The sequence below is a fragment of the Carettochelys insculpta genome, chromosome 7 (genome assembly GCF_033958435.1).
Source record: "Carettochelys insculpta isolate YL-2023 chromosome 7, ASM3395843v1, whole genome shotgun sequence".
Lineage (NCBI taxonomy): Eukaryota > Metazoa > Chordata > Testudines > Carettochelyidae > Carettochelys > Carettochelys insculpta.
In genome coordinates this window covers 42,305,758-42,326,399 of record NC_134143.1, presented here as the reverse complement: position 1 = coordinate 42,326,399, position 20,642 = coordinate 42,305,758, and the positions used below count along the sequence as shown (strand labels likewise).

General features: G+C 43.2%; 1 protein-coding gene across 7 annotated transcripts in view; it reads left to right on the top strand.

Moving 5' to 3' along the window:
• EXOC6 (exocyst complex component 6) overlaps nt 1–20,642 on the top strand; it is a 190,264-nt gene that overhangs the window by 81,772 nt on the left and 87,850 nt on the right. For 4 of the 7 annotated variants that reach the window (XM_075000389.1, XM_075000388.1, XM_075000391.1 and 1 more), the window contains exons 12-16: nt 4,461–4,532; nt 5,703–5,800; nt 7,832–7,937; nt 9,061–9,099; nt 10,200–10,309. In XM_075000389.1, the coding sequence (XP_074856490.1) occupies nt 4,461–4,532; nt 5,703–5,800; nt 7,832–7,937; nt 9,061–9,099; nt 10,200–10,309 (425 nt within the window). The remainder of the gene's footprint in view (nt 1–4,460; nt 4,533–5,702; nt 5,801–7,831; nt 7,938–9,060; nt 9,100–10,199; nt 10,310–20,642) is intronic. The other 3 variants (XM_075000392.1, XM_075000390.1, XM_075000393.1) reach the window with 1 other exon arrangement.

The window sequence follows — 20,642 nt, the reverse complement described above, 5'->3', positions numbered from 1 at the left end:
TCTACTAATCTCCATTCATTCATGCAAAAATGTGTTCTTAAATCATGTAGTTTGGATTTTGCTACCAGTTCACTATTATTACAGCTTGTTTTAGGTTTGAAGACTGCTTCATATGTTGTACCTCTTTTTGAAAAGGCAGAAAATTTGATCTTTGTTCAAAATGTACCAACTGTGTTTTCAATCAGGAACATTTCTAGTGAATGCTATTTTTTTTTTCCAATCAACAATAAATTTTAGAAAGCATTGCTGGCAAATTCAAACTATTTAGCAATTTTTAAGCTACGTATTTTGCAAGGCAGCTGTTTAATCTATTCATTGACACATATTTCTAAAAAGTGACAATTTAACACATTCAAATGTACTTCAATTTTGTTTCTCATAGAAATAGGATCATTCACTGCGGGCTTTCTGATATAATTGAAATTGTTGTCATTATTGGTTCTCAGGTTGCGTAACTCCTATCACAATTAATTATATCATGCTAGTCTATATTGAGATGAAGTGGGTGACTAGTGTATGTATCTTTTCTTCTTTTAAAAGTACTTGCAAGAAACAAAGCCATTAATTTACATAATTATGTGGAAAGTAAAGATATGTGGGCTGCATTTCAATCAGGTATTATCCTGGGTTACATTGCATCAATATAAATGTTTTTGTGTATTTCTTTATTAAAAAGAATAACAATGAAGACCAAAATACAGTAGACCCATGACTTATGCATACGTTGCATTCCTGGGAAACTTGGCGTAAGTTGAATTTTGCACAACTTAAGGTGGGGGGCTTGCATTCCTTAGATCCACTGCTTTTTTTGTGCCGGTAACAGCGGTGCACCCTAGTGGCACCTCAGCAGCTCCAGCTGGGATGTCCAGCTGGGTGGCCCACCAGCCCTGCGTCTGGGAGCTGGTTGCAGAAGGAGCTCTGCCAGCAGCTCCTGCCCCAAAGACACGGCCTGGGCTGGGGAAACCCCAGCAGCCCCAAGGCTGGGAGCTCGTTGGGGCACAGAACCCTACCAGCAGCCCCAGCTCCTGCCCTGGGGACCTTGATGGCGGGCAGGGTCCCCTGCAGCCCTGTATTAGGAAGCCAGCTGGAGCACAGAGCCCTACCAGGAGCCCCAGCTGGGGAAACTTTGGCTCCATGTGCCGGGCATCTCCCAGTCCCAGGACTGTTGGGATTCCCCTGGCCAGGTCCCCGGGTCTGGAGCTCCCAGTGGAGCTCTATGCCCCAGGCTGCTCCCAGCTGCGAGGCTGGCAGGATCCCCTGCCACTCAGCTGAGGATCTTGTCTGGGGCTGTCAAGGTGCCGGTACAGCACAGAAAAAGCACTGATGATGGCACAGAGATGAAGCGAGCCTCCAGAATCCTGCTTGTAAACCCCAGGAGCATGTGTTTGCATATACGTGCAAATGATGCGCATCTTGGGGTGTCCTGTTCAATTCGATTGTTAATTTTGAGCCATGTTAATGCAAGATATGAGCAAGTCAAATACACATAGGTTGTGGGTCTCGCTGTTCAAAATTGGGGACGTAAAGATGGAAACATAATTGCAGGATAAATGTAGTCTAATTTTTCAGAAATGCATCAACAATGTCCCTTTGACTTCAGTAAAAGCTGCAGATGCTCAACATCTTTGAAAATGAAATCATATAGATGTAGCTGCCTAACTTTACACATCCAAGTTTTCACATACTAACATAATACGCACATTTTGCTTACAGCATTCCCTCTTGAAATGAGTCTTTAAAGTGCCATAGAATTAACATTGGTTGGACTGAGGCTTAGTGTTGAAAGTACTATTAATATTCCTGGTTTAGCAAAATACTTACGCATGTGCTTTGGTCCCATTGACTTCAATGAATGGAGCTTCAGTGCGGTTTGTTCATGGTGTGTGTAGACACCTACTCCGTGGGTGCTATGGGACTGTCACTCTCATGGAAAACGATAGTGGGTGCTGAGCACCCACTGTCAGCCGCCTGAGTCATTGCCTTCCCCTCCCCACTGTACCTGCCACCTGGTGACAGCTCCACTGATCAGCTCCTCTGCAATTAGCTGTTCTGCAGTAGGCTTAAGGAGACAGGAGTGAAGGCTGGAAGAGGCTGTGGAGGAGAGAGATGGGGGTATGGCACAGCAGGGGTGGGAACAGGCAGAGGTGTGGGCTTGGACAAAAGGTGAAGTGGGGATGGGCTGGGCAAGTGGGGGTTGAGCATCCCTCAGGATCTGAGTCAGTCAGTGCCTATACTGGTGTGCATTACTTATATTCCAGATGGTCTTATCTGATTTCATCCTGTTAAGGCAAACCTCATAATAGCTTTGTGGTATGACCAAATACCATATATAATTATAGTAAATTAGGAAAAGGTAGCTAAGGTAACATCCCTTATTGGACCAACTTCTGTTAGTGAAAGACACAAGCTTGCAAGCGTTGCTAGAAGCTGGGAATGGGCCACCGGGGATGGGTCACTTGGTGATTACCTGTTTTGTTCATTCTCTCTTGGGCACCTGGCATTGGCTACTTCTGGAACACAGGATGCTGAGCTAGATGACCGTTTGGTCTGATTCAATATGGTCATTCTTAAATTCATGAAGAGTTCTGTGTAAACTTGGAAGTTTGTCTCATTTACAAGCAGAAATTGGTCCAAAAAGAGAGATTATCACACCCATCTTGTATGTCTAATATCCTAGGGCCAGCAAGGCTACAACAATAATGCATGCATAAATTAAGACAGGTAAGTCTAAGTTGCTTTTATCAACACAAGAACTTAACTGGTGGTATGAAGCAAATGAGTTTAGAACAAGTTAAAAATCACTTAGAAAAATTAGATGTCTGCAAGTCACCAGGGTCTGATAAAATGCATCCTAGAATACTCAAGGAGCTGATAGAGGAGGTATCTGAGCCTTTATCTATCATCTTTGGAAAATCATGGGAGACAGGAGAGATTCCAGAAGACTGGAAAAGGGCAAATATAGTGCCCATCTATAAAAAGGGGAATAAGAACAACCCAGGAAACTACAGGCCAGTCAGCTTAACTTCTGTGTCAGGAAAGATAATGGAGCAGGTAATTAAAGAAATCATCTGCAAGCACTTGGAAGGTGGTAAGGTGATACGGAACAGCCATCATAGGTTTGTAAAGAACAAATCATGTCAAACTAATCTGGTAGGTTTCTTTGATAAGAAAATGAGCCTTGTGGATTAGGGAGAAGCGGTAGATGTAGAATACCTAGACTTTAATAAAGCATTTGATACGGTCTCGCATGATATTCTTATTAAAAAACTAGGCAAATACAATTTAGATGAGGCTACTATAAGGTGGGTGCATAACTGGCTGGATAACTGTAGTTACTGGGAGATAACTGGGAGAGTAGTTGTTAATGGTTCTCAATCCTGCTGGAAAAGTATAACAAGTGGGGTTCCGCAGGGGTCTGTGGTAGGACCGGTTCTGTTCAATATCTTCATCAACGATTTAGATACTGGCATAGAAAGTATGCGTATTAAGTTTGCAGATGATACCAAGCTGGGAGGGGTTACAACTGCTTTGGAGGATAGGGTCATAATTCAAAATTATCTGGATAAATTGGAGAAATGGTCTGAGGTAAACAGGATGAAGTTTAATAAGGACAAATGCAAAGTGCTCCACTTGGGAAGGAACAATCAGTTTCACACATACAGAATGGGGAGAGACTGTCTAGGAATGACTACAGCAGAAAGGGACCTAGGGGTTATAGTGGACCACAAGCTAAATACGAGTCAACAGTGTGATGCTGTTGGAAAAAAGCAAACATGATTCTGGGATGCATTAACAGGTGTGTTGTGAACTAGACACGAGAAGTCATTCTTCCGCTCTACTCTGCACTGGTTAGGCCTCAGCAGGAATATTGTTCCAGTTCTGGGCACCAGAGTTCAAGAAAGATGTGGAGAAATTAGAGAGGGTCCAGAAAAGAGCAACAAGAATGATTAAAGGTCTAGAGAATGTGACCTATGAAGAAAGGCTGTGATTCTGTGATTGGGCTTGTTTAGTTTGGAAAAGAGAAGATTGAGGGGCGACATGATAGCAGTTTTCAGGTATCTAAAAGGATGTCATAAGGAGGAGGGAGAAGACTTGTTCTTTTTGGCCTCTGAGGATAAAACAAGAGGCAGTGTACTTCAACTGCAGCATGAGAGGTTTAGGTTGGGCATTAGGAAAAAGTTCCTAACTGTCAGGGTGGTCAAACAGTGGAATAAATTGCCAAGGGAGGCTGTGGAATCTCCATCGCTGGAGATATTTAAGAACAGGTTAGATAGATGTCTATGAGGGATGGTTTAGACAGTACTTGGTCCTGCCATTGGGGCAGGGGGCTGGACTCGATGGCCTCTCGAGGTCCCTTCCAGTCCTAGTATTCTATGATTCTACTGACACAGTGTAATTTGAAAATGTATTTATTGTTTGATTCAAATAACTTTCATAAAATCAAGGGTTTTTATTTCCAGTCATATTGCACTGATCCTGATCTTGTATTGGAGCTGAAGAATCTCATTGTTGTGTTTGCGGATACTTTGCAGGTTGGTATTATTTTGATAATTGAATTAAAGCACATAGAGCCTTTGGATGTGCATGTACAGCCCTCCTACCTGCCCCATTGGTTTCAGTTGAATCACATGCATGTACCAAGGACAGAATTAAGTAAAATATTTTAAATAATGGAAATATCTTGCTTACCTGTCTTTTGCTGGTTCCTGTGCCTTAACACAGCCTTCTTAATTCATGCCCACCATAGACCACCTAGGTGTCCAGTTGCTTTCTGAAAAACACTTTGATTTCCATAATAACAGAGAGGAAGCCGTGCTAGTCTATACACTATCAAAACAAAAAGCAGTCAAGTAGCACTTTAAAGACTAGCAAAATGGTTTATTTTGCTAATAAACCATTTTGCTAGTCTTTAAAGTGCTACTTGACTGCTTTTTGTTTTGACTTTGATTTCCAGTTTTTGTAATATATTTGAAAGGGTGTTACACAGCATTAAAATAAATGTATATGTTGTATTTTTTGTAAACCATTTACTTCCAATTAATAACTAATAATATTTTTTCAGTTCAGTCATTGAATTTGCTTTTTGGAAGACCAGTTGTGCTTCATTGCTGGTCTGTGCTTGAATCATTGATAAAACAGATAAAACACATTGGCTATATCTACACTTGCCCCCAACTTCTAAGTGGGTGTGGTAGTCAGGGTGATGGGTGACTACTAATGAAATGTTGCAATGAACATGCAGCACTTCATTAGGCAAATTCTCCCCCATGGCAACTTCAAAGTGTCAAACTCCTCAAAAGAGTGAAGCCCCTTCAAAGTAGCACAGGCACTTTGAAGTGCCTGGGGCTATACAGCATGCCAGCACTTTGAAGTTTGACACATCACCCTGATTACTATGCCCCCTTCAAAGTTGGGGGCAGGTGTAGACATAGCCACTGTGTAATTAAATACACAGTTAAAACATTCAAAAGGAATTTGTCACATTTTGCCGTAAAAGGTATTATTACTATAGTAAACAAAATATCAGGTTTACCTGTTAATAGACCATGTTTAAAAATACCTTTACACGTGAAGTCTGGTAACTTGTACAAGAATGGTACAAAATTGCATGATAAAATAACCCTACTTAATATATTGAAGCAAAGTATGATAAATGAGAGTAGTTCTTGAATTTTTTTGTCCTTTTTATTTTTGTATTTTAGGGTTATGGGTTTCCTGTGAATCGACTGTTTGATCTTTTATTTGAAATAAGAGATCAGTACAATGAAACACTGCTTAAAAAATGGGCTGGGTTGTTCAGGTTAGTATTGCAACACAGAAAAAATGTCTCAAAATACTCTGTCTATTAGGGATGATTTAGTTGCTCGTTACTTGTGTCTCTGAATCAAATCTAATTTTTCTGTCAAATTTCAGATTTCTTTAACTAAAATTTAGAAAATTAGTTTTTAACTGAATACAGTTTATTCAATAGGAATAAATATCTTTTGGCATTTCTACTATGACTTGATCTGAATGGGTATAGAACTTTAAATTCTAAAATTGTAATTTCCTTTAGTATAAAAGTTTATGTTCATTTTATACAAAAAATAATACCAGTTTGTTTTTTTTTTACTGGAGAATAGTGATAATACTTAATAATCTGTTTCCTGTTTGAATAAAAATGTAACCTTTTTCCATTTGAAAAGCAACAGATTCCCATAGATTTAGTTGGGAGGTGTCATTGTACAGTAATTCTAGGCAATATGACATGGGAAGGCTAACCTTGAGTTCTTACATATTATACTATTATAGGAACATCACAAAAGTGAGGGCTATAACCTGAGTGGGAGCCAGGGTACAGAAAACGTTATTGTTTAGTTGTGAATAAGCATTCCTTTGTATCTATCTTGGCAGTAACTGTATGTTTTTGCTGCTTCTGCTTCTCTGCTTCCGTGTCTTCCTTAAAAATAATTTGAGAAGGAGAATGGTAGACCTAGAATTAAGGGGGTTTGAGAGCTTTAATCTGAAGCTCCTGTTTTAAATATAGAATGACCCCCAAATTTTCCCTGCATGCATTTACTGCGAAAAAATACTTCTGTGTTAGGACACATTAATCAATACAGTATTAAACATTAAGTGTAGACAAAGACTATCAGTTTTCAGAGGCAGCTGTGTTAGTCTGTTTCAGCAAAAACGAGAAGGAATACAGTAGCACCCTAAAGACAGCCCCGTTATGGCCTACGCTGTTGTGTATTGAGTTAAATATTCGCAAATAACCATAGGGTAGGCCAGCTAATATGAAGTCCCTGCCTGTCCCTATTTCTTTGATATCAAAAGCCATGTCTACACGTGCCAGCTACTTCGAAGTAGCCGCGCCAACTTTGAAATAGCGCCCGCTACGTCTACACGTGGCGAGCGCTATTTTGAAATTGAAATCGACATAAGGCGGCGAGACGTCGAAGTCGCTATCCTCATGAGGAGATGGGAATAGCGCCCTACTTCGATGTTCAACGTCGAAGTAGGGCAAGTGTAGCTGATCTGCATCCCGCAACATTGAAATAGCGGGGTCCGCCATGGCGGCCATGAGCTGAGGGGTTGAGAGACGCTCTGTCCAGCCCCTGCGGGGCTCTATGGTCACCGTGTGCAGCAGCACTTAGCCCAGGGCTTCTGGCTGCTGCTGCTGCAGCTGGGGATCCATGCTGCATGCACAGGGTCTGCAACCAATTGTCAGCTCTGTGGATCTTGTGCTGTTTAGTACAAGTGTGTCTGGGAGGGGCCCTTTAAGGGAGCGGCTTGCTGTTGAGTCCGCCCTGTGACCCTGTCTGCAGCCGTTCCTGGCACCCTTATTTCAAAGTGGGCCGCTTTGGTGTGTAGACGCTCTCCTGCAGCTCCTACTTCGATGTAGTGCTGCCCAGCGTCGACGTTGAACGTCGACGTTGCCAGCCCTGGAGGACGTGTAGACGTTATTCATCGAAATAGCTATTTCGATGTAACATTCACGTGTAGACATAGCTAAAGTGTGCAAAACTGTGTTTTGAATTCTGTCAATTAAACTTATTCTAAAATTCTGTAATTTTCCGGTATAGGTCAACCCTCTAAGGTCAGGTAACGTGTGAAAAAGTCATTACATGAATAAATATGATCCTAGGGCTGCAGTAATTCATACTCAGTTTACTAAAATGCCGTTTGGAATTCTGGAGCAATATTGAATTCAGTTCTCCATTTTTGGAATTGTGCAACCAATCTGATGTCAATGAAAAGCTTTGTATTAATTTATGCACACACTTATTTGTGATGTTTTTAAGTGTTAATGTCTCTCCTGAGTGTGCTGACTTTTGCTAACTCTGAACAGGGATATTTTTGAAGCAGATAATTACAGCCCTATCCCTGTCGCAAATGAGGAGGAGTACAGAATAGTGATTAGCAAATTTCCTTTTCAAGATCCAGAACTTGATAAGGTAAGAACCAGTTTTATGTTACAAAAGTATACTTTAAACCAATTAGACAGCGTTAGGAATGTAATGAATTTTGTAATTAAAAAGTAATTAAAGTTTGAATAACAAGGTACATTAAGAGGCTAAATCACCTTTTTCATGGGTAATTATCTAGTTATAAATAAACATGAACATTCAAGCTGTAGTCATTTAATCTGAGAAGGTAATGAAGCCTATCGTTTTGTAAACAAATTAATATTCAGCTTTTAACAATTAATACAGATTTTGTTTAATGACAGTTAACTTTTAAGTTTTGCTGCAGTGAATCAGGTTCAACTAAAATCAAAAAACGTTATGTGCTGTTTCATTTTATAATGTAACAATCAACAATAAGGTCTGTTAAAAATTATGTATTTTATAAATTAGTTGTTTGGGTGTTGCTGAGTTATTTGTTATGTGGGGTAATACATACTTGATGTTCTTCCTTTTATGAACAATGCGTGTTTCTTTGAAGCCTTAGCATTCCAGCAGAGAGAGATCTTGTGGATTTGTCAATATACAGCTATACAATTCTTAAAGAAAATTTGCTCCCTCATAAATAAATAAATAAATAAAATATATTAGTTGTTCTGTAAGTCAAATATGTTGTGTAGGTAGTAGCAGGGTTATCCCATTATTAATATCACTGGTTCCTAGAAGGCCCAAACAAAACTCAGAGGCACGTAGACTGCTATTTCCACTGTTTATCATTAAATGGTTTTCTATAGGGTCCTCTACTGTAGGTATCTTATTGTTGCAGATATTTTGCACCTGCAATTCAGCTGTCATTTATATTTAGAAATATAGCTACTCAATCCATTTGCATGTTACTGCAGTGAAGAGACAAAAATTAAAGAGGGTTTTATGATGGTTAATGAGCATGACTCTAAAGCATAAGCTTTATTTATAGACAAACATATGAATGGTGTTTGTCGTGACTGGCTTAGCCAGTAGCTTGCCTTAATTTTATATTGCCTTATGCCACTGTATGGCATAATGCTGACGTTTTGTGTAAGAGCTCTGTGTGTGTGTGTGTGTGTATGTGCATATATACATACGTAACCTATATATATGAAAAAAAAAAAATCTTAGTTTTTTTTTGTCTCAGGTGAGGAGTCCTGTGCAGGGAGCTCCTCATATGCTCCAGGTATGGGACCTGGGACGAGCCACCAACACTCCGCCCCTGCCCCTCCCCTCCCCCCCCCGCTCAACCCTTCCCTCGAGCCCCACCCCTGCTCTACCTCTGTGGTGCTCCTTCTAGCACCTGGTCTACCCCCTTACCTGCCCCCATCCTATGACAGGTGACCCTGGGGATTCCTGGGGACCAGGCACCAGCAGGGATCACCTTCTCCTCCCCACTCCACTTGCCACGGTGGTAGAAGCTGGAGTGACCTGGCATCCTGCTCTGTTCTGTCACACACACACCCCCGCACCACCCTTCCAGTCCTCTGCATCTTCCTTTTCCACAGCAATAGGAATCGTAGCATCCTGGGGTTGGGGCATTCTGCTTCCTATAGCCACATAGAAGTCAAGCTCAGAGGTTGGAAGAAAGTGGCAGGGAAGAGCAGAGAAAGTCACCAGGCCATGCCAGCTCTTGTTGCCATGGTGAGTTGGTGGGACAGTGTAACCCCTGCTGCTGCCTGCACCAGGCCCATCCATAAGACAGTTGAGGCAGCTGCTATGGGGGCCCCCCAAAGCGCAGGACATGAGGCAGCCACCCTGAACCCTCTTATGGATGAGACAGCTCTGGTGCTGTAGCTCCTTAAAGTCTAACAGATTGTGCATAAACCTTTCTCAGTAAAAAACACTTAATCAGATGCATCCCTAGCCAAAGATGAAACTTTTCGGGGTTTTCCTGAGATCATTTGTGGCATCTGCTGAAAGAATAAAAGGGGGTCAGCCAGTATTAGGTAAAGGTTACCTGGAGGTGTTTAGGATTGGATTGAAGCTTGTTATGACATAATTTGTCTATATCCTGCAGCTCAGACTAGGTTGCATTCTGTTAGCCTTCGCTTACTTGCAAATAATAAAAATTTTCTGTTCTGTTATAAATTATTTTTGGAAGAGTGATGACCAGTCTAATACATAACCTGTTTGTATTTGATGAAAGGCAGAAACAATAATACATTAAATTAAAATATTAAAATTATAGAATTTGGCATATTTTAGATTGTCTTGTGTACTACAAATATCTGGTTAGAATCAAAGTTTGGGCTGTAATGTAGAATTAATATTTTGTTTCCATAGCAATCCTTCCCAAAGAAACTCCCAATGTCTCAGTCGGTGCCTCAGATTTATATCCAGGTTAAGGAGTTTATCTATGCAAGCCTTAAATTTTCAGAGTCACTTCACCGCAGGTAAGCATTGGGTAGTGTATGTGTTATCTTGGCACATGTGTGTTATGTTTGCTTCATAATTGGAAGATAATTATCTGTACATATAATGTGATCAAATTTAATAAGTGTATATACCATATGTGTATGGTAGTTTTATATAGAAAACAGTCTAAAATAATGTCAGTATTATGTTAGACAGCATTTGCTGATTTGAATTGTGTGGTGATTTTTTTTGGAAAAGCATGCAGTAGTTAAAAAAGTAACCTGGAACTGGATATTTCAGTAAAGGCTCTTTGTTTTGTTAATGGGGATTGTTTTGCTGTCATCTATTCTGTAGCTGTAGAAATTTTACTGTGAAAATGTCAGTTAAATAGAATGCAAGAAGGTAAAATGACATACAAATGAATAATTAAAGAAGAGGACAAATGGAAATATGGTTAAATGCAATAAAGTGATCCTGAAGGTTAGTTACAATTACACACAAAAAATTGATTAGTTAATCTTTAAGACTGCACTAAGTTAAGAAAATGCAGAAGTTAGCATTCTAGTAGTAAGACTGACTTGACTATGTTGCATACACTGTTTGTTTTGTGGAATATATTTTACTATATAAACACTAATGTGTCAAACTGCACATTGCAAAGAAAAATGCAGGAAAGGAAAAGAGAACATGTAGTATGGGCAAGGTAACCTGATTTTATTATTACAACTTTGGTGTAGCATTTATGCAAGGTTTTTATGTTTAGATTCCTAAGTGTCATAGGGAAAATTAAAAATGAAAGAATTGTGAGCTGATTGGCTTGCAGAGCTTACTCTCTTTGCTGGCACAGTCTATAAGCTCCTTACTTCTAACAGCCATTTAGCTTTGTCACTAACAGGAATAAATACCACTGAGTCAGTCATATTGCAGAACTGATAAGTTGCACATGCATTTTACTTGTGGTTTCCGTAGCAGAATTATAAAGATTTTGGAACCAAAAAGTAAGCAAACATGTATGGTGCACCTGTGTTCAGCAGTACACCTCTAAATGTCTTAAAATTTTCTGTTGCACGTTTCCAAATTGCACTTTCTATAAACATTTTGTTGTATACCGGTCCAGGATGTTTGGATACCAAAAATGCAATTTTTCGATATGAAGTTTTTCCTGTCAAAAGACAGAGACAGTTTAATCATTGTTTCCTAAGACACTTCTTGTTCAACCCCACATCAAGAAATGAGTTAATGGGACTGTATAATTGTCAAAAATTGATGAAGTAAAATAATCCTATGTACCTTTTCCACCAAAAGAGACCCACATTTTTCATATGATGCCCCAACACTTCCTTTTGGGCCATCTGAAATACCTTAGTTTTTAATTTCATAGAAATATAGTGCTGAAAGGGAACCTCAGAAGGTCATCTAGTCACCCCCTTTCGCAGTTATTTTTAAAAACTGCCACTGATGTGATGTGACAGCCTCCATAGGTAAGCTGTCCCTATGTAGTTCGTTATTCTTACAGTTAGACTGCTTCTATGCTAGTGGGTTTTCTCAGCAAAACCTGCAGAGCCTCCATATTTCCAAGGTGTTCTGTCGACAGTAAATCAACAGAACATGGCAGTTTTGTCGACAGCATTATCCCACTTCTCATGAGGAAGAATACTTCTGTCGACAGAAAGTCAGTCTGAACATTACAAGGGGGATGTCCGTTGACAGAAAAGGCCTGTAGGGTGCTGTGAGATGGCCTTTCCAAGCAATCAGAGCTCTGTGGTCCCTGCCTCTGGCCAGTCTTAAGTTACAGGGAGCCTGGGAAACCCTGTGGCAGGAAGCTGAGAGCACGCAAACAGCACAGCAACACACAACTTTGTCCTATGCCCTCACAGCCACTCTTTCCCTGAGAGCGTTGCCCAATGACAGAGAGCCAGCCACCCTGAGACCCTCCGGGCCCTTGAGGGAACAGACAAGGGGTCACAGGAAGTGCCCCGGGGCATCAAGAGGTGGGCCCTGTCCTGGACTGGGGCCAAGGTCCAGGCCCTCCTAGATCTGTGGGGTGAGGAAGAAATGCTCCTCAACCCCAAGGTGAAGCGGCGAAATGCCCCTGCCTACATGTGGCTGTCCACCACCCTGCTGGCACGGGACCACCCCACCCACATCATGGAGCAGATGTGGGCCAAGGTGAAAGAGCTCCAGCAGGACTCCACTCAGGCCCACAATGTTGGCTGGAGATCTGGGGCAGGAGCTGCAATCTGCCCGTTTCAAGGAGCTGCACCAGCTCCTGGGACCAGACGACACTTCCCCACCAACCTCCCCCATTGATATGGTACAGGAGGACCCTCCACCGCAGCAAGAGCCTGAGGAGGAGGAGCAGCGCCCTAGGATCTAACTCCCACCAGAGGTGGACACGAGGTCAAAGGCAAACAGCAGCATGCTGGTCATCACCATGGAGTTGGCACCTGCCAGCCAGGCCACCTCTAGGACATCTTCAGAGCTGGGTGAGGGGCCTTCCTGTAAGTAGTACCCCACACATCACACACGCCAAGGTGTGGGAGGGGGTGTAGATGGGGTATGCTGTGAGTGTTGCCCAAAAAGCTCAGGTCACACAGAATCACAGGGCTGGAAGGGACCTCTGGAGGTCATCTAGTCCAGCCCCCTGCTTCAAGCAGGATCAACCCCTACTAAGTCATCCCAGCCAGGACCTTGTCCAGCCAGGGCTTAAAAACCTCAAGGAATGGAGAATCCACCACCTCTCTAGGCAACGCATTCCAATGCTTCACCACCTTCCTGATGAAGTAGTTTTTCCTAATATCTAATCTACACCTCTCCCTCTTCAGCTTCAGACCCTTACTCCTTGTTCTGCCATCTGACACCACTGAGAACAGTTTCTCACCCTCCTTTTTAGAGCTCCCCTTCAGGAGGCTGAAGGCTGCTATTAAATCACCTCTAAGTCTTCTCTTCTGTAAACTAAACAAGCCCAAATCCCTCAGCCTATCCTCATAGGTCTTGTGCTCCAGAATCTTAATCAGTTTTGTTGCCCTTCGCTGAACCTGCTCCAGCAAATCCACATCCTTTTTATACTGGGGGACCCAAAACTGGACACAATATTCCAGATGTGGCCTCACCAGTGCCGAATAAAAAGGAATAACTACTTCTCTAGATCTGCTCGAAATGCTCGTCCTAATGCACCCTAGTATGCCATTAGCCTCCTTGGCTACAAGGGCACACTGTTTACTCATATCCAGCCTTTCATCCACCATAACCCCTAGGTCTTTTTGCATCGTACTGCTGCTGAGCCAGTCGGTCCCCAGACTCTACACTTCTCCTTATTGAACCGCATCAGATTTCTATTTCAGGTGCATGGAACCACGTGAATGGTAGCATGTCTCACCCGGACCCAGGAGGCAGCCCCTGGGCATGGGTGCCATCCCACTGCCAGCCTCATGGGCATCTGGATGAGCCCCAGGCCCTAGGGTGTGGGGGAGGCCCTGCCAGCCCTTGCCAGGGCTGGAAGCAGGCCAGTCACACGGCTACCAGCCTGACCAAGGAATGCGGCTCCTAGCACACAGATATGCCTCCAGGTGAGGATCAGTACCTGCACCAGTCTGTGTGTACGCCCCAGGGAGGGCTAGGTTGCGCCCGGCTTACCCACTGCCCATGTGGGGACCCCTCTGTGGCCAGACACCTCCCCTTGCCCGCTAGTCTATCAAGTGGTAGTGGGAGCACTGGTCAGCTTGGTCTGCTGTGCAGGCTACACATGGCTTTGGTCCCAGGACATCCCCATTCCGTGGCCTGAGGGGTGTTGACTGCCGCAAAAGGTTGGAGACGGAGTCTTAGGGCTGTGTGGCGTGGATGACTCACCATCTCTCTTTGTCTTCTTTACCGCTAGACCTGCACTGAGAGTGGGCCAAGCCAGCCCCACCTCCCCATCGAGGCAAGCAAGCCCTACCCCAGCACCAGAGCGAGGCAGCCCTGAACCAGTGCCAGGGTGAACTGCCCCCCACCCACCACCAAAAAGCACACTCGGCCTGCATCCGAGCACACTTGGCCTGACTCAGTTGGGCTCGGATACAAGCCAAGTATGCTTTCAGCTGCCTCAAAGCATGCTTTAGGTACCCGCTCACACATCTGGACGTGGGGAGCACAATATGTGCCCTCCACAACGTATTGGAGGGGAAGGAGGAGACCTTCCTCCCAAGGTAGGGAGCAGATGCTGGCCATAGCTGTGAGCAGCCAGGCACAGCACTGACCTGCCAGGCACATCAGAACAGGCTGTGGATCTGTGAAGCCCTGAGGGACAGCTTCTCCTACAGCCCCCAACAACCATCTCTAGGGAACCCCCAGTGGGGGCCTGTGGCCCACAGCCCTGCTTTGTCCCCACCATGACCACTCCCTTTGCCCACTCACCACTCCCTGAGCCCTGCTTAATGAAGAGGGATGTGGGTGTGGTGAACAAATAACTGTTTAACTGAACAACAACAACAAAAAATAGTGCAAAAGAAACTGAAATATAAAACTATTTACAAAAAAGCAAAATGCAATGAGCTATTTAAAGTTGGGGGGCTTGTTACAGAGAGACAGAGGGGCTTCAGTACATGGAGGGAGCAGGACCCTGAGTGGTGATGGTCTCAGGATTCCCTCGTACTGTGTGTTCACAGCTTGGGTCCAGCTGGCTGGTGTATAGCTTCATAAGCCAGGGCAGGAGGGGGTAGGCTGTCCCCCCCACAATGTACAATGGCATGCGCATGTCGCCAACTGCCATCTCCTGTGGGGGGACAGATGGACACGAAGGTGCCTGTCTCCATCCTCCAGCACTAACCAGAGATGCAGAACATATGAGTGTTGTGTGCATGGCCTGACCACCGGATGTAAAAATCAATGAAGCATCCACGGTGGTTGACCTGGGCCTGCAGCACCATGGAGAAACTTCCCTTGTGTCTGCACTGTGGTCTGGGACAGAGATCAGGATGGAGTCCCATCGATAGCCCCAAAGCAGTTCAGGAACCCCAGGCCAGCGAATCCAACCATGATGATGTCCATGTCTGCCAGACAGACAACCCTCCACAGCAGGCGCATGTTGATGGCCATCTTGACCTGAAAAGGGAGGGGACTGGACACACATCAGGGATTGAGGGAGGGAGCTCCTGGGCCCTGGTGGGGAGTCCCCATCCCCTTCCCATCTCCTTTCCCTCCAAGCTTTCTGGGAGACTTCCTGTGTGAGGCTGCCCCCCTGGAAGGAGGGCTTTGTGAGGATGGGATGGCACTGTCTTCCAAGGATGAGTCTTCCCCACATCACCCACCCATCCCTCACACACCCAACTCCGCTTCCTGAAGGATCCCCTTTTGGCAGGACACCCCCACCTCCCGTGCAGGGACTGCAGCCCAAGAGTGCCTTACTTCCATGAGGAGGGCTCTGATGGTGGACTCTCCCACACCAAACTGGTTTCCCACAGAGCAGTAGCTGTTGGGGGTGGCGAGTTTTCAGAAGGTGATGGTGATTTGCTTCTCCAGGGGGGGTGGCAGGCTGCAGCCAGGTGTCCTGTCTCCAGCGGGCAGAGGCAAGCCAGGTGCAGAGCTCCAGGAAAGTGTCCTTCCACATGTGGAAATTCTGGAGCCATTGCCCCATGACCAGCCAGTCCCACAAGTTGGAAGTGGTGCAGTGCCCTCATATCCACCTGTGCACCTGGGTCAAACAGCTCCAGGGATGCTCTGGAGATGGCCTGGCTGGAGGGGCCCAAGTCCAGGGCCATGACCAGGGTGCTGCCTCTGGCTCATAGGGACATAGAGTGCTGACTGCTGTGGATAGGGTGTTCCCCATGGCAGCTGTGCTGTGCCCTGGAGGCCTTTTTTGTCAACAGTAGGCCCCCTTGAATGCCCCAACTAGCTTTCTGTTCACAGATCTCTGTTGACAAAGGCATTCTGCCTCATTGGGGAATGGCAGAACGCTGTCCATAGAAGTGCCGTGTTCTGTTTTATGTTGACAGAACATCTTGGTAATGTGGGTGCTCTGTGGGTTTTGTCAGCAAAGCTCTCTAGTGTAGATGTAGACTGAGAGTATAAGGAGTTTTTCAAATACATTAGGGACAAAGGAACTCTAACAATGACATTGGTCCATAACTATGTGGAAATTATAGACCTGTCAACAATAATGTGTAGGAAATGTTCAATAAATATTTCTGTATTTGGGAAGGCACCTGATGTAGTCTTATCTTATGATGATGAAATACTTTCCATTCTAACGGGCTAAGGAGAGTGCTAAGTGGCAGCTATTAAATCTAGACATTTTTAAACGAGCAGGTCCAGATAATTAGCATCTGGGCATTTTAAAAGGGCTCACGAATGAACTTTCTGGACTTAATAATGAAAACATTGATTTTTTCACTGACTTTTGGAACACTGGAGAAGTTTCAGAGGACTTCTGAAGAAAGCTAAACTTGTGCTATTATTTAACTAAAATAAACAGAAAGACCTGGGTAATTAGAGGTTTCCCAATCTGACATCAGTTTAGGAAAATAAAATAATAAAAACTGCTGATACAAGTCTTGATTAATAAAGAATTAAGGGAGAATAATATAATTAATGCCAATCAACAAGTTGGTTGCTAAAAGAGAATTGTGTTAATGTAGTATATTTAGACTTTTGTAGGGCATTTCATATAGTACCATATTTCCCTAATTTACACTAAAGACCATCCCAGGATTACACTCTGTGGTTTTATTAAGTGCACAAGAGGGTTAAACTAAAGGACATCAATCTCTCTCTCTCTCTCTCTCTCTCTCTCTCGTGCTTTCAGGCACTCTCACACTTATGTAAGCAAAGGGTTGCAAAGAGAGACAAGATCTGGAGTAGTAACAGAGAGGAAGCCATGCTAGTCTATACACTATCAAAACAAAAAGCAGTCAAGTAGCACTTTAAAGACTAGCAAAATTAACTATTTTGCTAGTCTTTAAAGTGCTACTTGACTGCTTTTTATTTTGATAAGATCTGGAGTGTCTGCCTGCAATGATGGACTCGCAGCCTCCATTCACAGTCACTCTCTTATCACATTACACAGCTCTCCCTAATTGCAGGGTGGAATGTAGCTTAGAGTAAGTTACAGAACTTAAAAAACAAAAACGGACAAATAGCTGTGCTAGTCCATATACTATCAAAACAAAAAAAGTGCTATTGGACGGCTTTTTTGTTTTAAAAAACAAAGTGGTTGAAAGTTACAGAGATTACGAACTCAACCATCTTACAAGTCGCAGAACTTGAAAGGAAAGCAGCTGAGAGTTACAAAGAACCAATTACAAAGCTTCAAAATTCAGTAATTACAAAGATACCTGCCAAAGCACAGCAACTAACTGAGAGCAATTCAAATCATCAGTAATAAGAACGACTTAGGCTATGTCTACAGTAGACATAGAAGTTGCCAGCCAATACACAACTTTAGCGGATTGATCTTCCGTGGTAGTGTGGCTCTAGCCTTAGAAGACAGCTGCCCCTTTCCAATCCCCAGCACTAGTGTTCACACCAGTCCAGTCAGAAGCAGATTTTGTCATTCTTTAAGTCGTGTTGGCAGGACCTTACAATTTAATACATTTCCAGAAGATGTACTTGGAAACCAAGTAGTTCCAATTTACAGGGTAATAGCTTGCTCAGAGGCTTTATACAACACTACTTGATATTTTGGATTAAAAACCTGGAATAATATTAATTGAACATGAGGATAATTAAAAACTAGCTAAATAATAAATCTCAAAATATAAATATCAACAGGAAAACATCATCAAGCAGTGTGTTTCTAGTGAAGTTCTTCAGGGACCGATAGATTCCCAGTTATACACTATGTAAGATTTTTGTCAAGACATAGAAGAAAACAAAAATTCATCACTGATAAAGTTCGCAGATTATACTAAGATTGGGGAAGTAGTAAATAACAAAAAGGGCTAGTTACTCTTAGGTCGTGGCCACACTTGGCCAAAACTTCAAAATGGCCGTGCAAATGGCCATTTTGTAGATTATTAATGAGGCGCTGAATTGAATACTCAGCGCCTCATTAGCATTAGGAAAGCACATGGCTCGGCGTGGCTACACGGGGATTCAAAGGACCCTGCACGTTTCAAAATCCCCTTATTCCCCTCCATATAAGTTGTATGACCTGTGTTATACAGGAGGTTGGACTAGAGATAAATACAGTTTTTATAATTAATGAACCTTTGAGTTAAAGGCAACCAACCTTCATCAATAGGTGGGAGAACTTGATGGGGCCACCAGTGCAGGTGGGACAGGAAATGGCTGTATAGGTCAGGAACAATTTTTTTCTGCCCTGAGCCAATTGGTAGAGGACCAGGGTGTTTTTTGCTTTCTTGCAGTACCTTGAAGGTACGGAAAGTTGAGAAGGACACTTATAGTCCCTTACTGAGGTACTGGGCTGGAGCTGTTTTTCACAACTTGTGGCCTGTTTCAAGTGTAGTAAAGAAAAGAAAATTAATTTTCCAAGAGGTAAGAATCCTGGGATTTTGGTGCTGGATCTTGTGAGATGTGATGGGGTGAGACCTCGAGATTGAGGTTCTCCCCCACTGCTACGCTCTCCGGCCCCCTCTGTGTTTGTGTGGGTCGCAGAGAGAGCTGATTCCTGAGGAAAGCCTTTGCAGCATCATAGATTGTATGCTAAGGACTGAAGCATTGTAAACCTAGTACCAGTTGAATAGTAACAAAGAGGAAGCCGTGCTAGTCTATACACTATCAAAACAAAAAGCAGTCAAGTAGCACTTTAAAGACTAGCAAAATGGTTTATTAGGTGAGCTTTCGTGGGACAGACCCACTTCTTCAGACCATAGCCAGACCAGAACAGACTCAATATTTAAGGCACAGAGAACCAAAAACAGTAAGCAAGGAGGACAAATCAGAAAAAGATAATCAAGGTGAGCAAATCAGAGAGCGGAGGGGTGGGGGGGAAGGTCAAGAATTAGATTGAGCCAAGCATGCAGACAAGCCCCTATAGTGACTCAGAAAATTCCCATCACGATTTAAACCATGTGTTAATGTGCCGAATTTGAATGTAAAAGCCAGCTCGGCTGTTTCTCTTTCCAAAACGGTGCGATAATTCCTTTTCAGTAACACACATACCTTGAGGTCATTGACAGAATGCCCCAGTCCATTAAAATGTTGACTAACTGGTTTGTGGATCTGGAGTGTTTTGATGTCTGTTTTGTTCCCATTGACCCTTTGTCTAAGGGAGTTAGAAGTCTGTCCAATGCTTTGTATATTGGACAGACTTCTAACTCCCTTAGACAAAGGGTCAATGGGAACAAAACAGACATCAAAACACTCCAGATCCACAAACCAGTTAGTCAACATTTTAATGGACTGGGGCATTCTGTCAATGACCTCAAGGTATGTGTGTTACTGAAAAGGAATTATCGCACCGTTTTGGAAAGAGAAACAGCCGAGCTGGCTTTTACATTCAAATTCGGCACATTAACACATGGTTTAAATCGTGATGGGAATTTTCTGAGTCACTATAGGGGCTTGTCTGCATGCTTGGCTCAATCTAATTCTTGACCTTCCCCCCCACCCCTCCGCTCTCTGATTTGCTCACCTTGATTATCTTTTTCTGATTTGTCCTCCTTGCTTACTGTTTTTGGTTCTCTGTGCCTTAAATATTGAGTCTGTTCTGGTCTGGCTATGGTCTGAAGAAGTGGGTCTGTCCCACGAAAGCTCACCTAATAAACCATTTTGCTAGTCTTTAAAGTGCTACTTGACTGCTTTTTGTTTTGCTAGTACCAGTTGTGGATTCTATAATAAGGAGCCCTGTAGAACAAGAACTAGAGGTCACCAAATGAAATTAGTAGGCATCAGGTTTAAAACAAATGAAAGGGATTACTTCAGGTGCAAAAAAACCCTAGGTCATTCATGGGGTACAGATCCATCAGTGACTATTAGCAACAATTGAGAAGGATGGTGTCTCTAGCCCGTTTGCCAGAAGCTGGGAATGGACAAGAAGATGTATCACTTGATGATTACGTGTTCTGGTCGTTCCCACTGAAGCACCTGTCAAAATACTGGGCTAGATGCACTCTTGGTCTGATCCAGTGTGGCCCTTCTCATGTTCTTAACCCTGGCTGTAGAGCCAATTCAATGTCTGGTCTAGAAGCATAAAGGTGGTGTTTAGACAGTGCTCCTCCCTTGTATTAAACTTTAATAAAAGTTGTATTCTTAAGTTTAGTCATATGTCTGTCCACATTTTGTCACTGTATCCAAACTAACATGATGCATACTGTAAAGCCATAACATATACTTCTTTGCATACTTTCTTCTTCCTCCTTGCCTAATGTTTATTTTCCCCAGTCATTCTGGCATTGTCTCATTTTACTTGGACTGTGAGCACTTTGAAGCAAA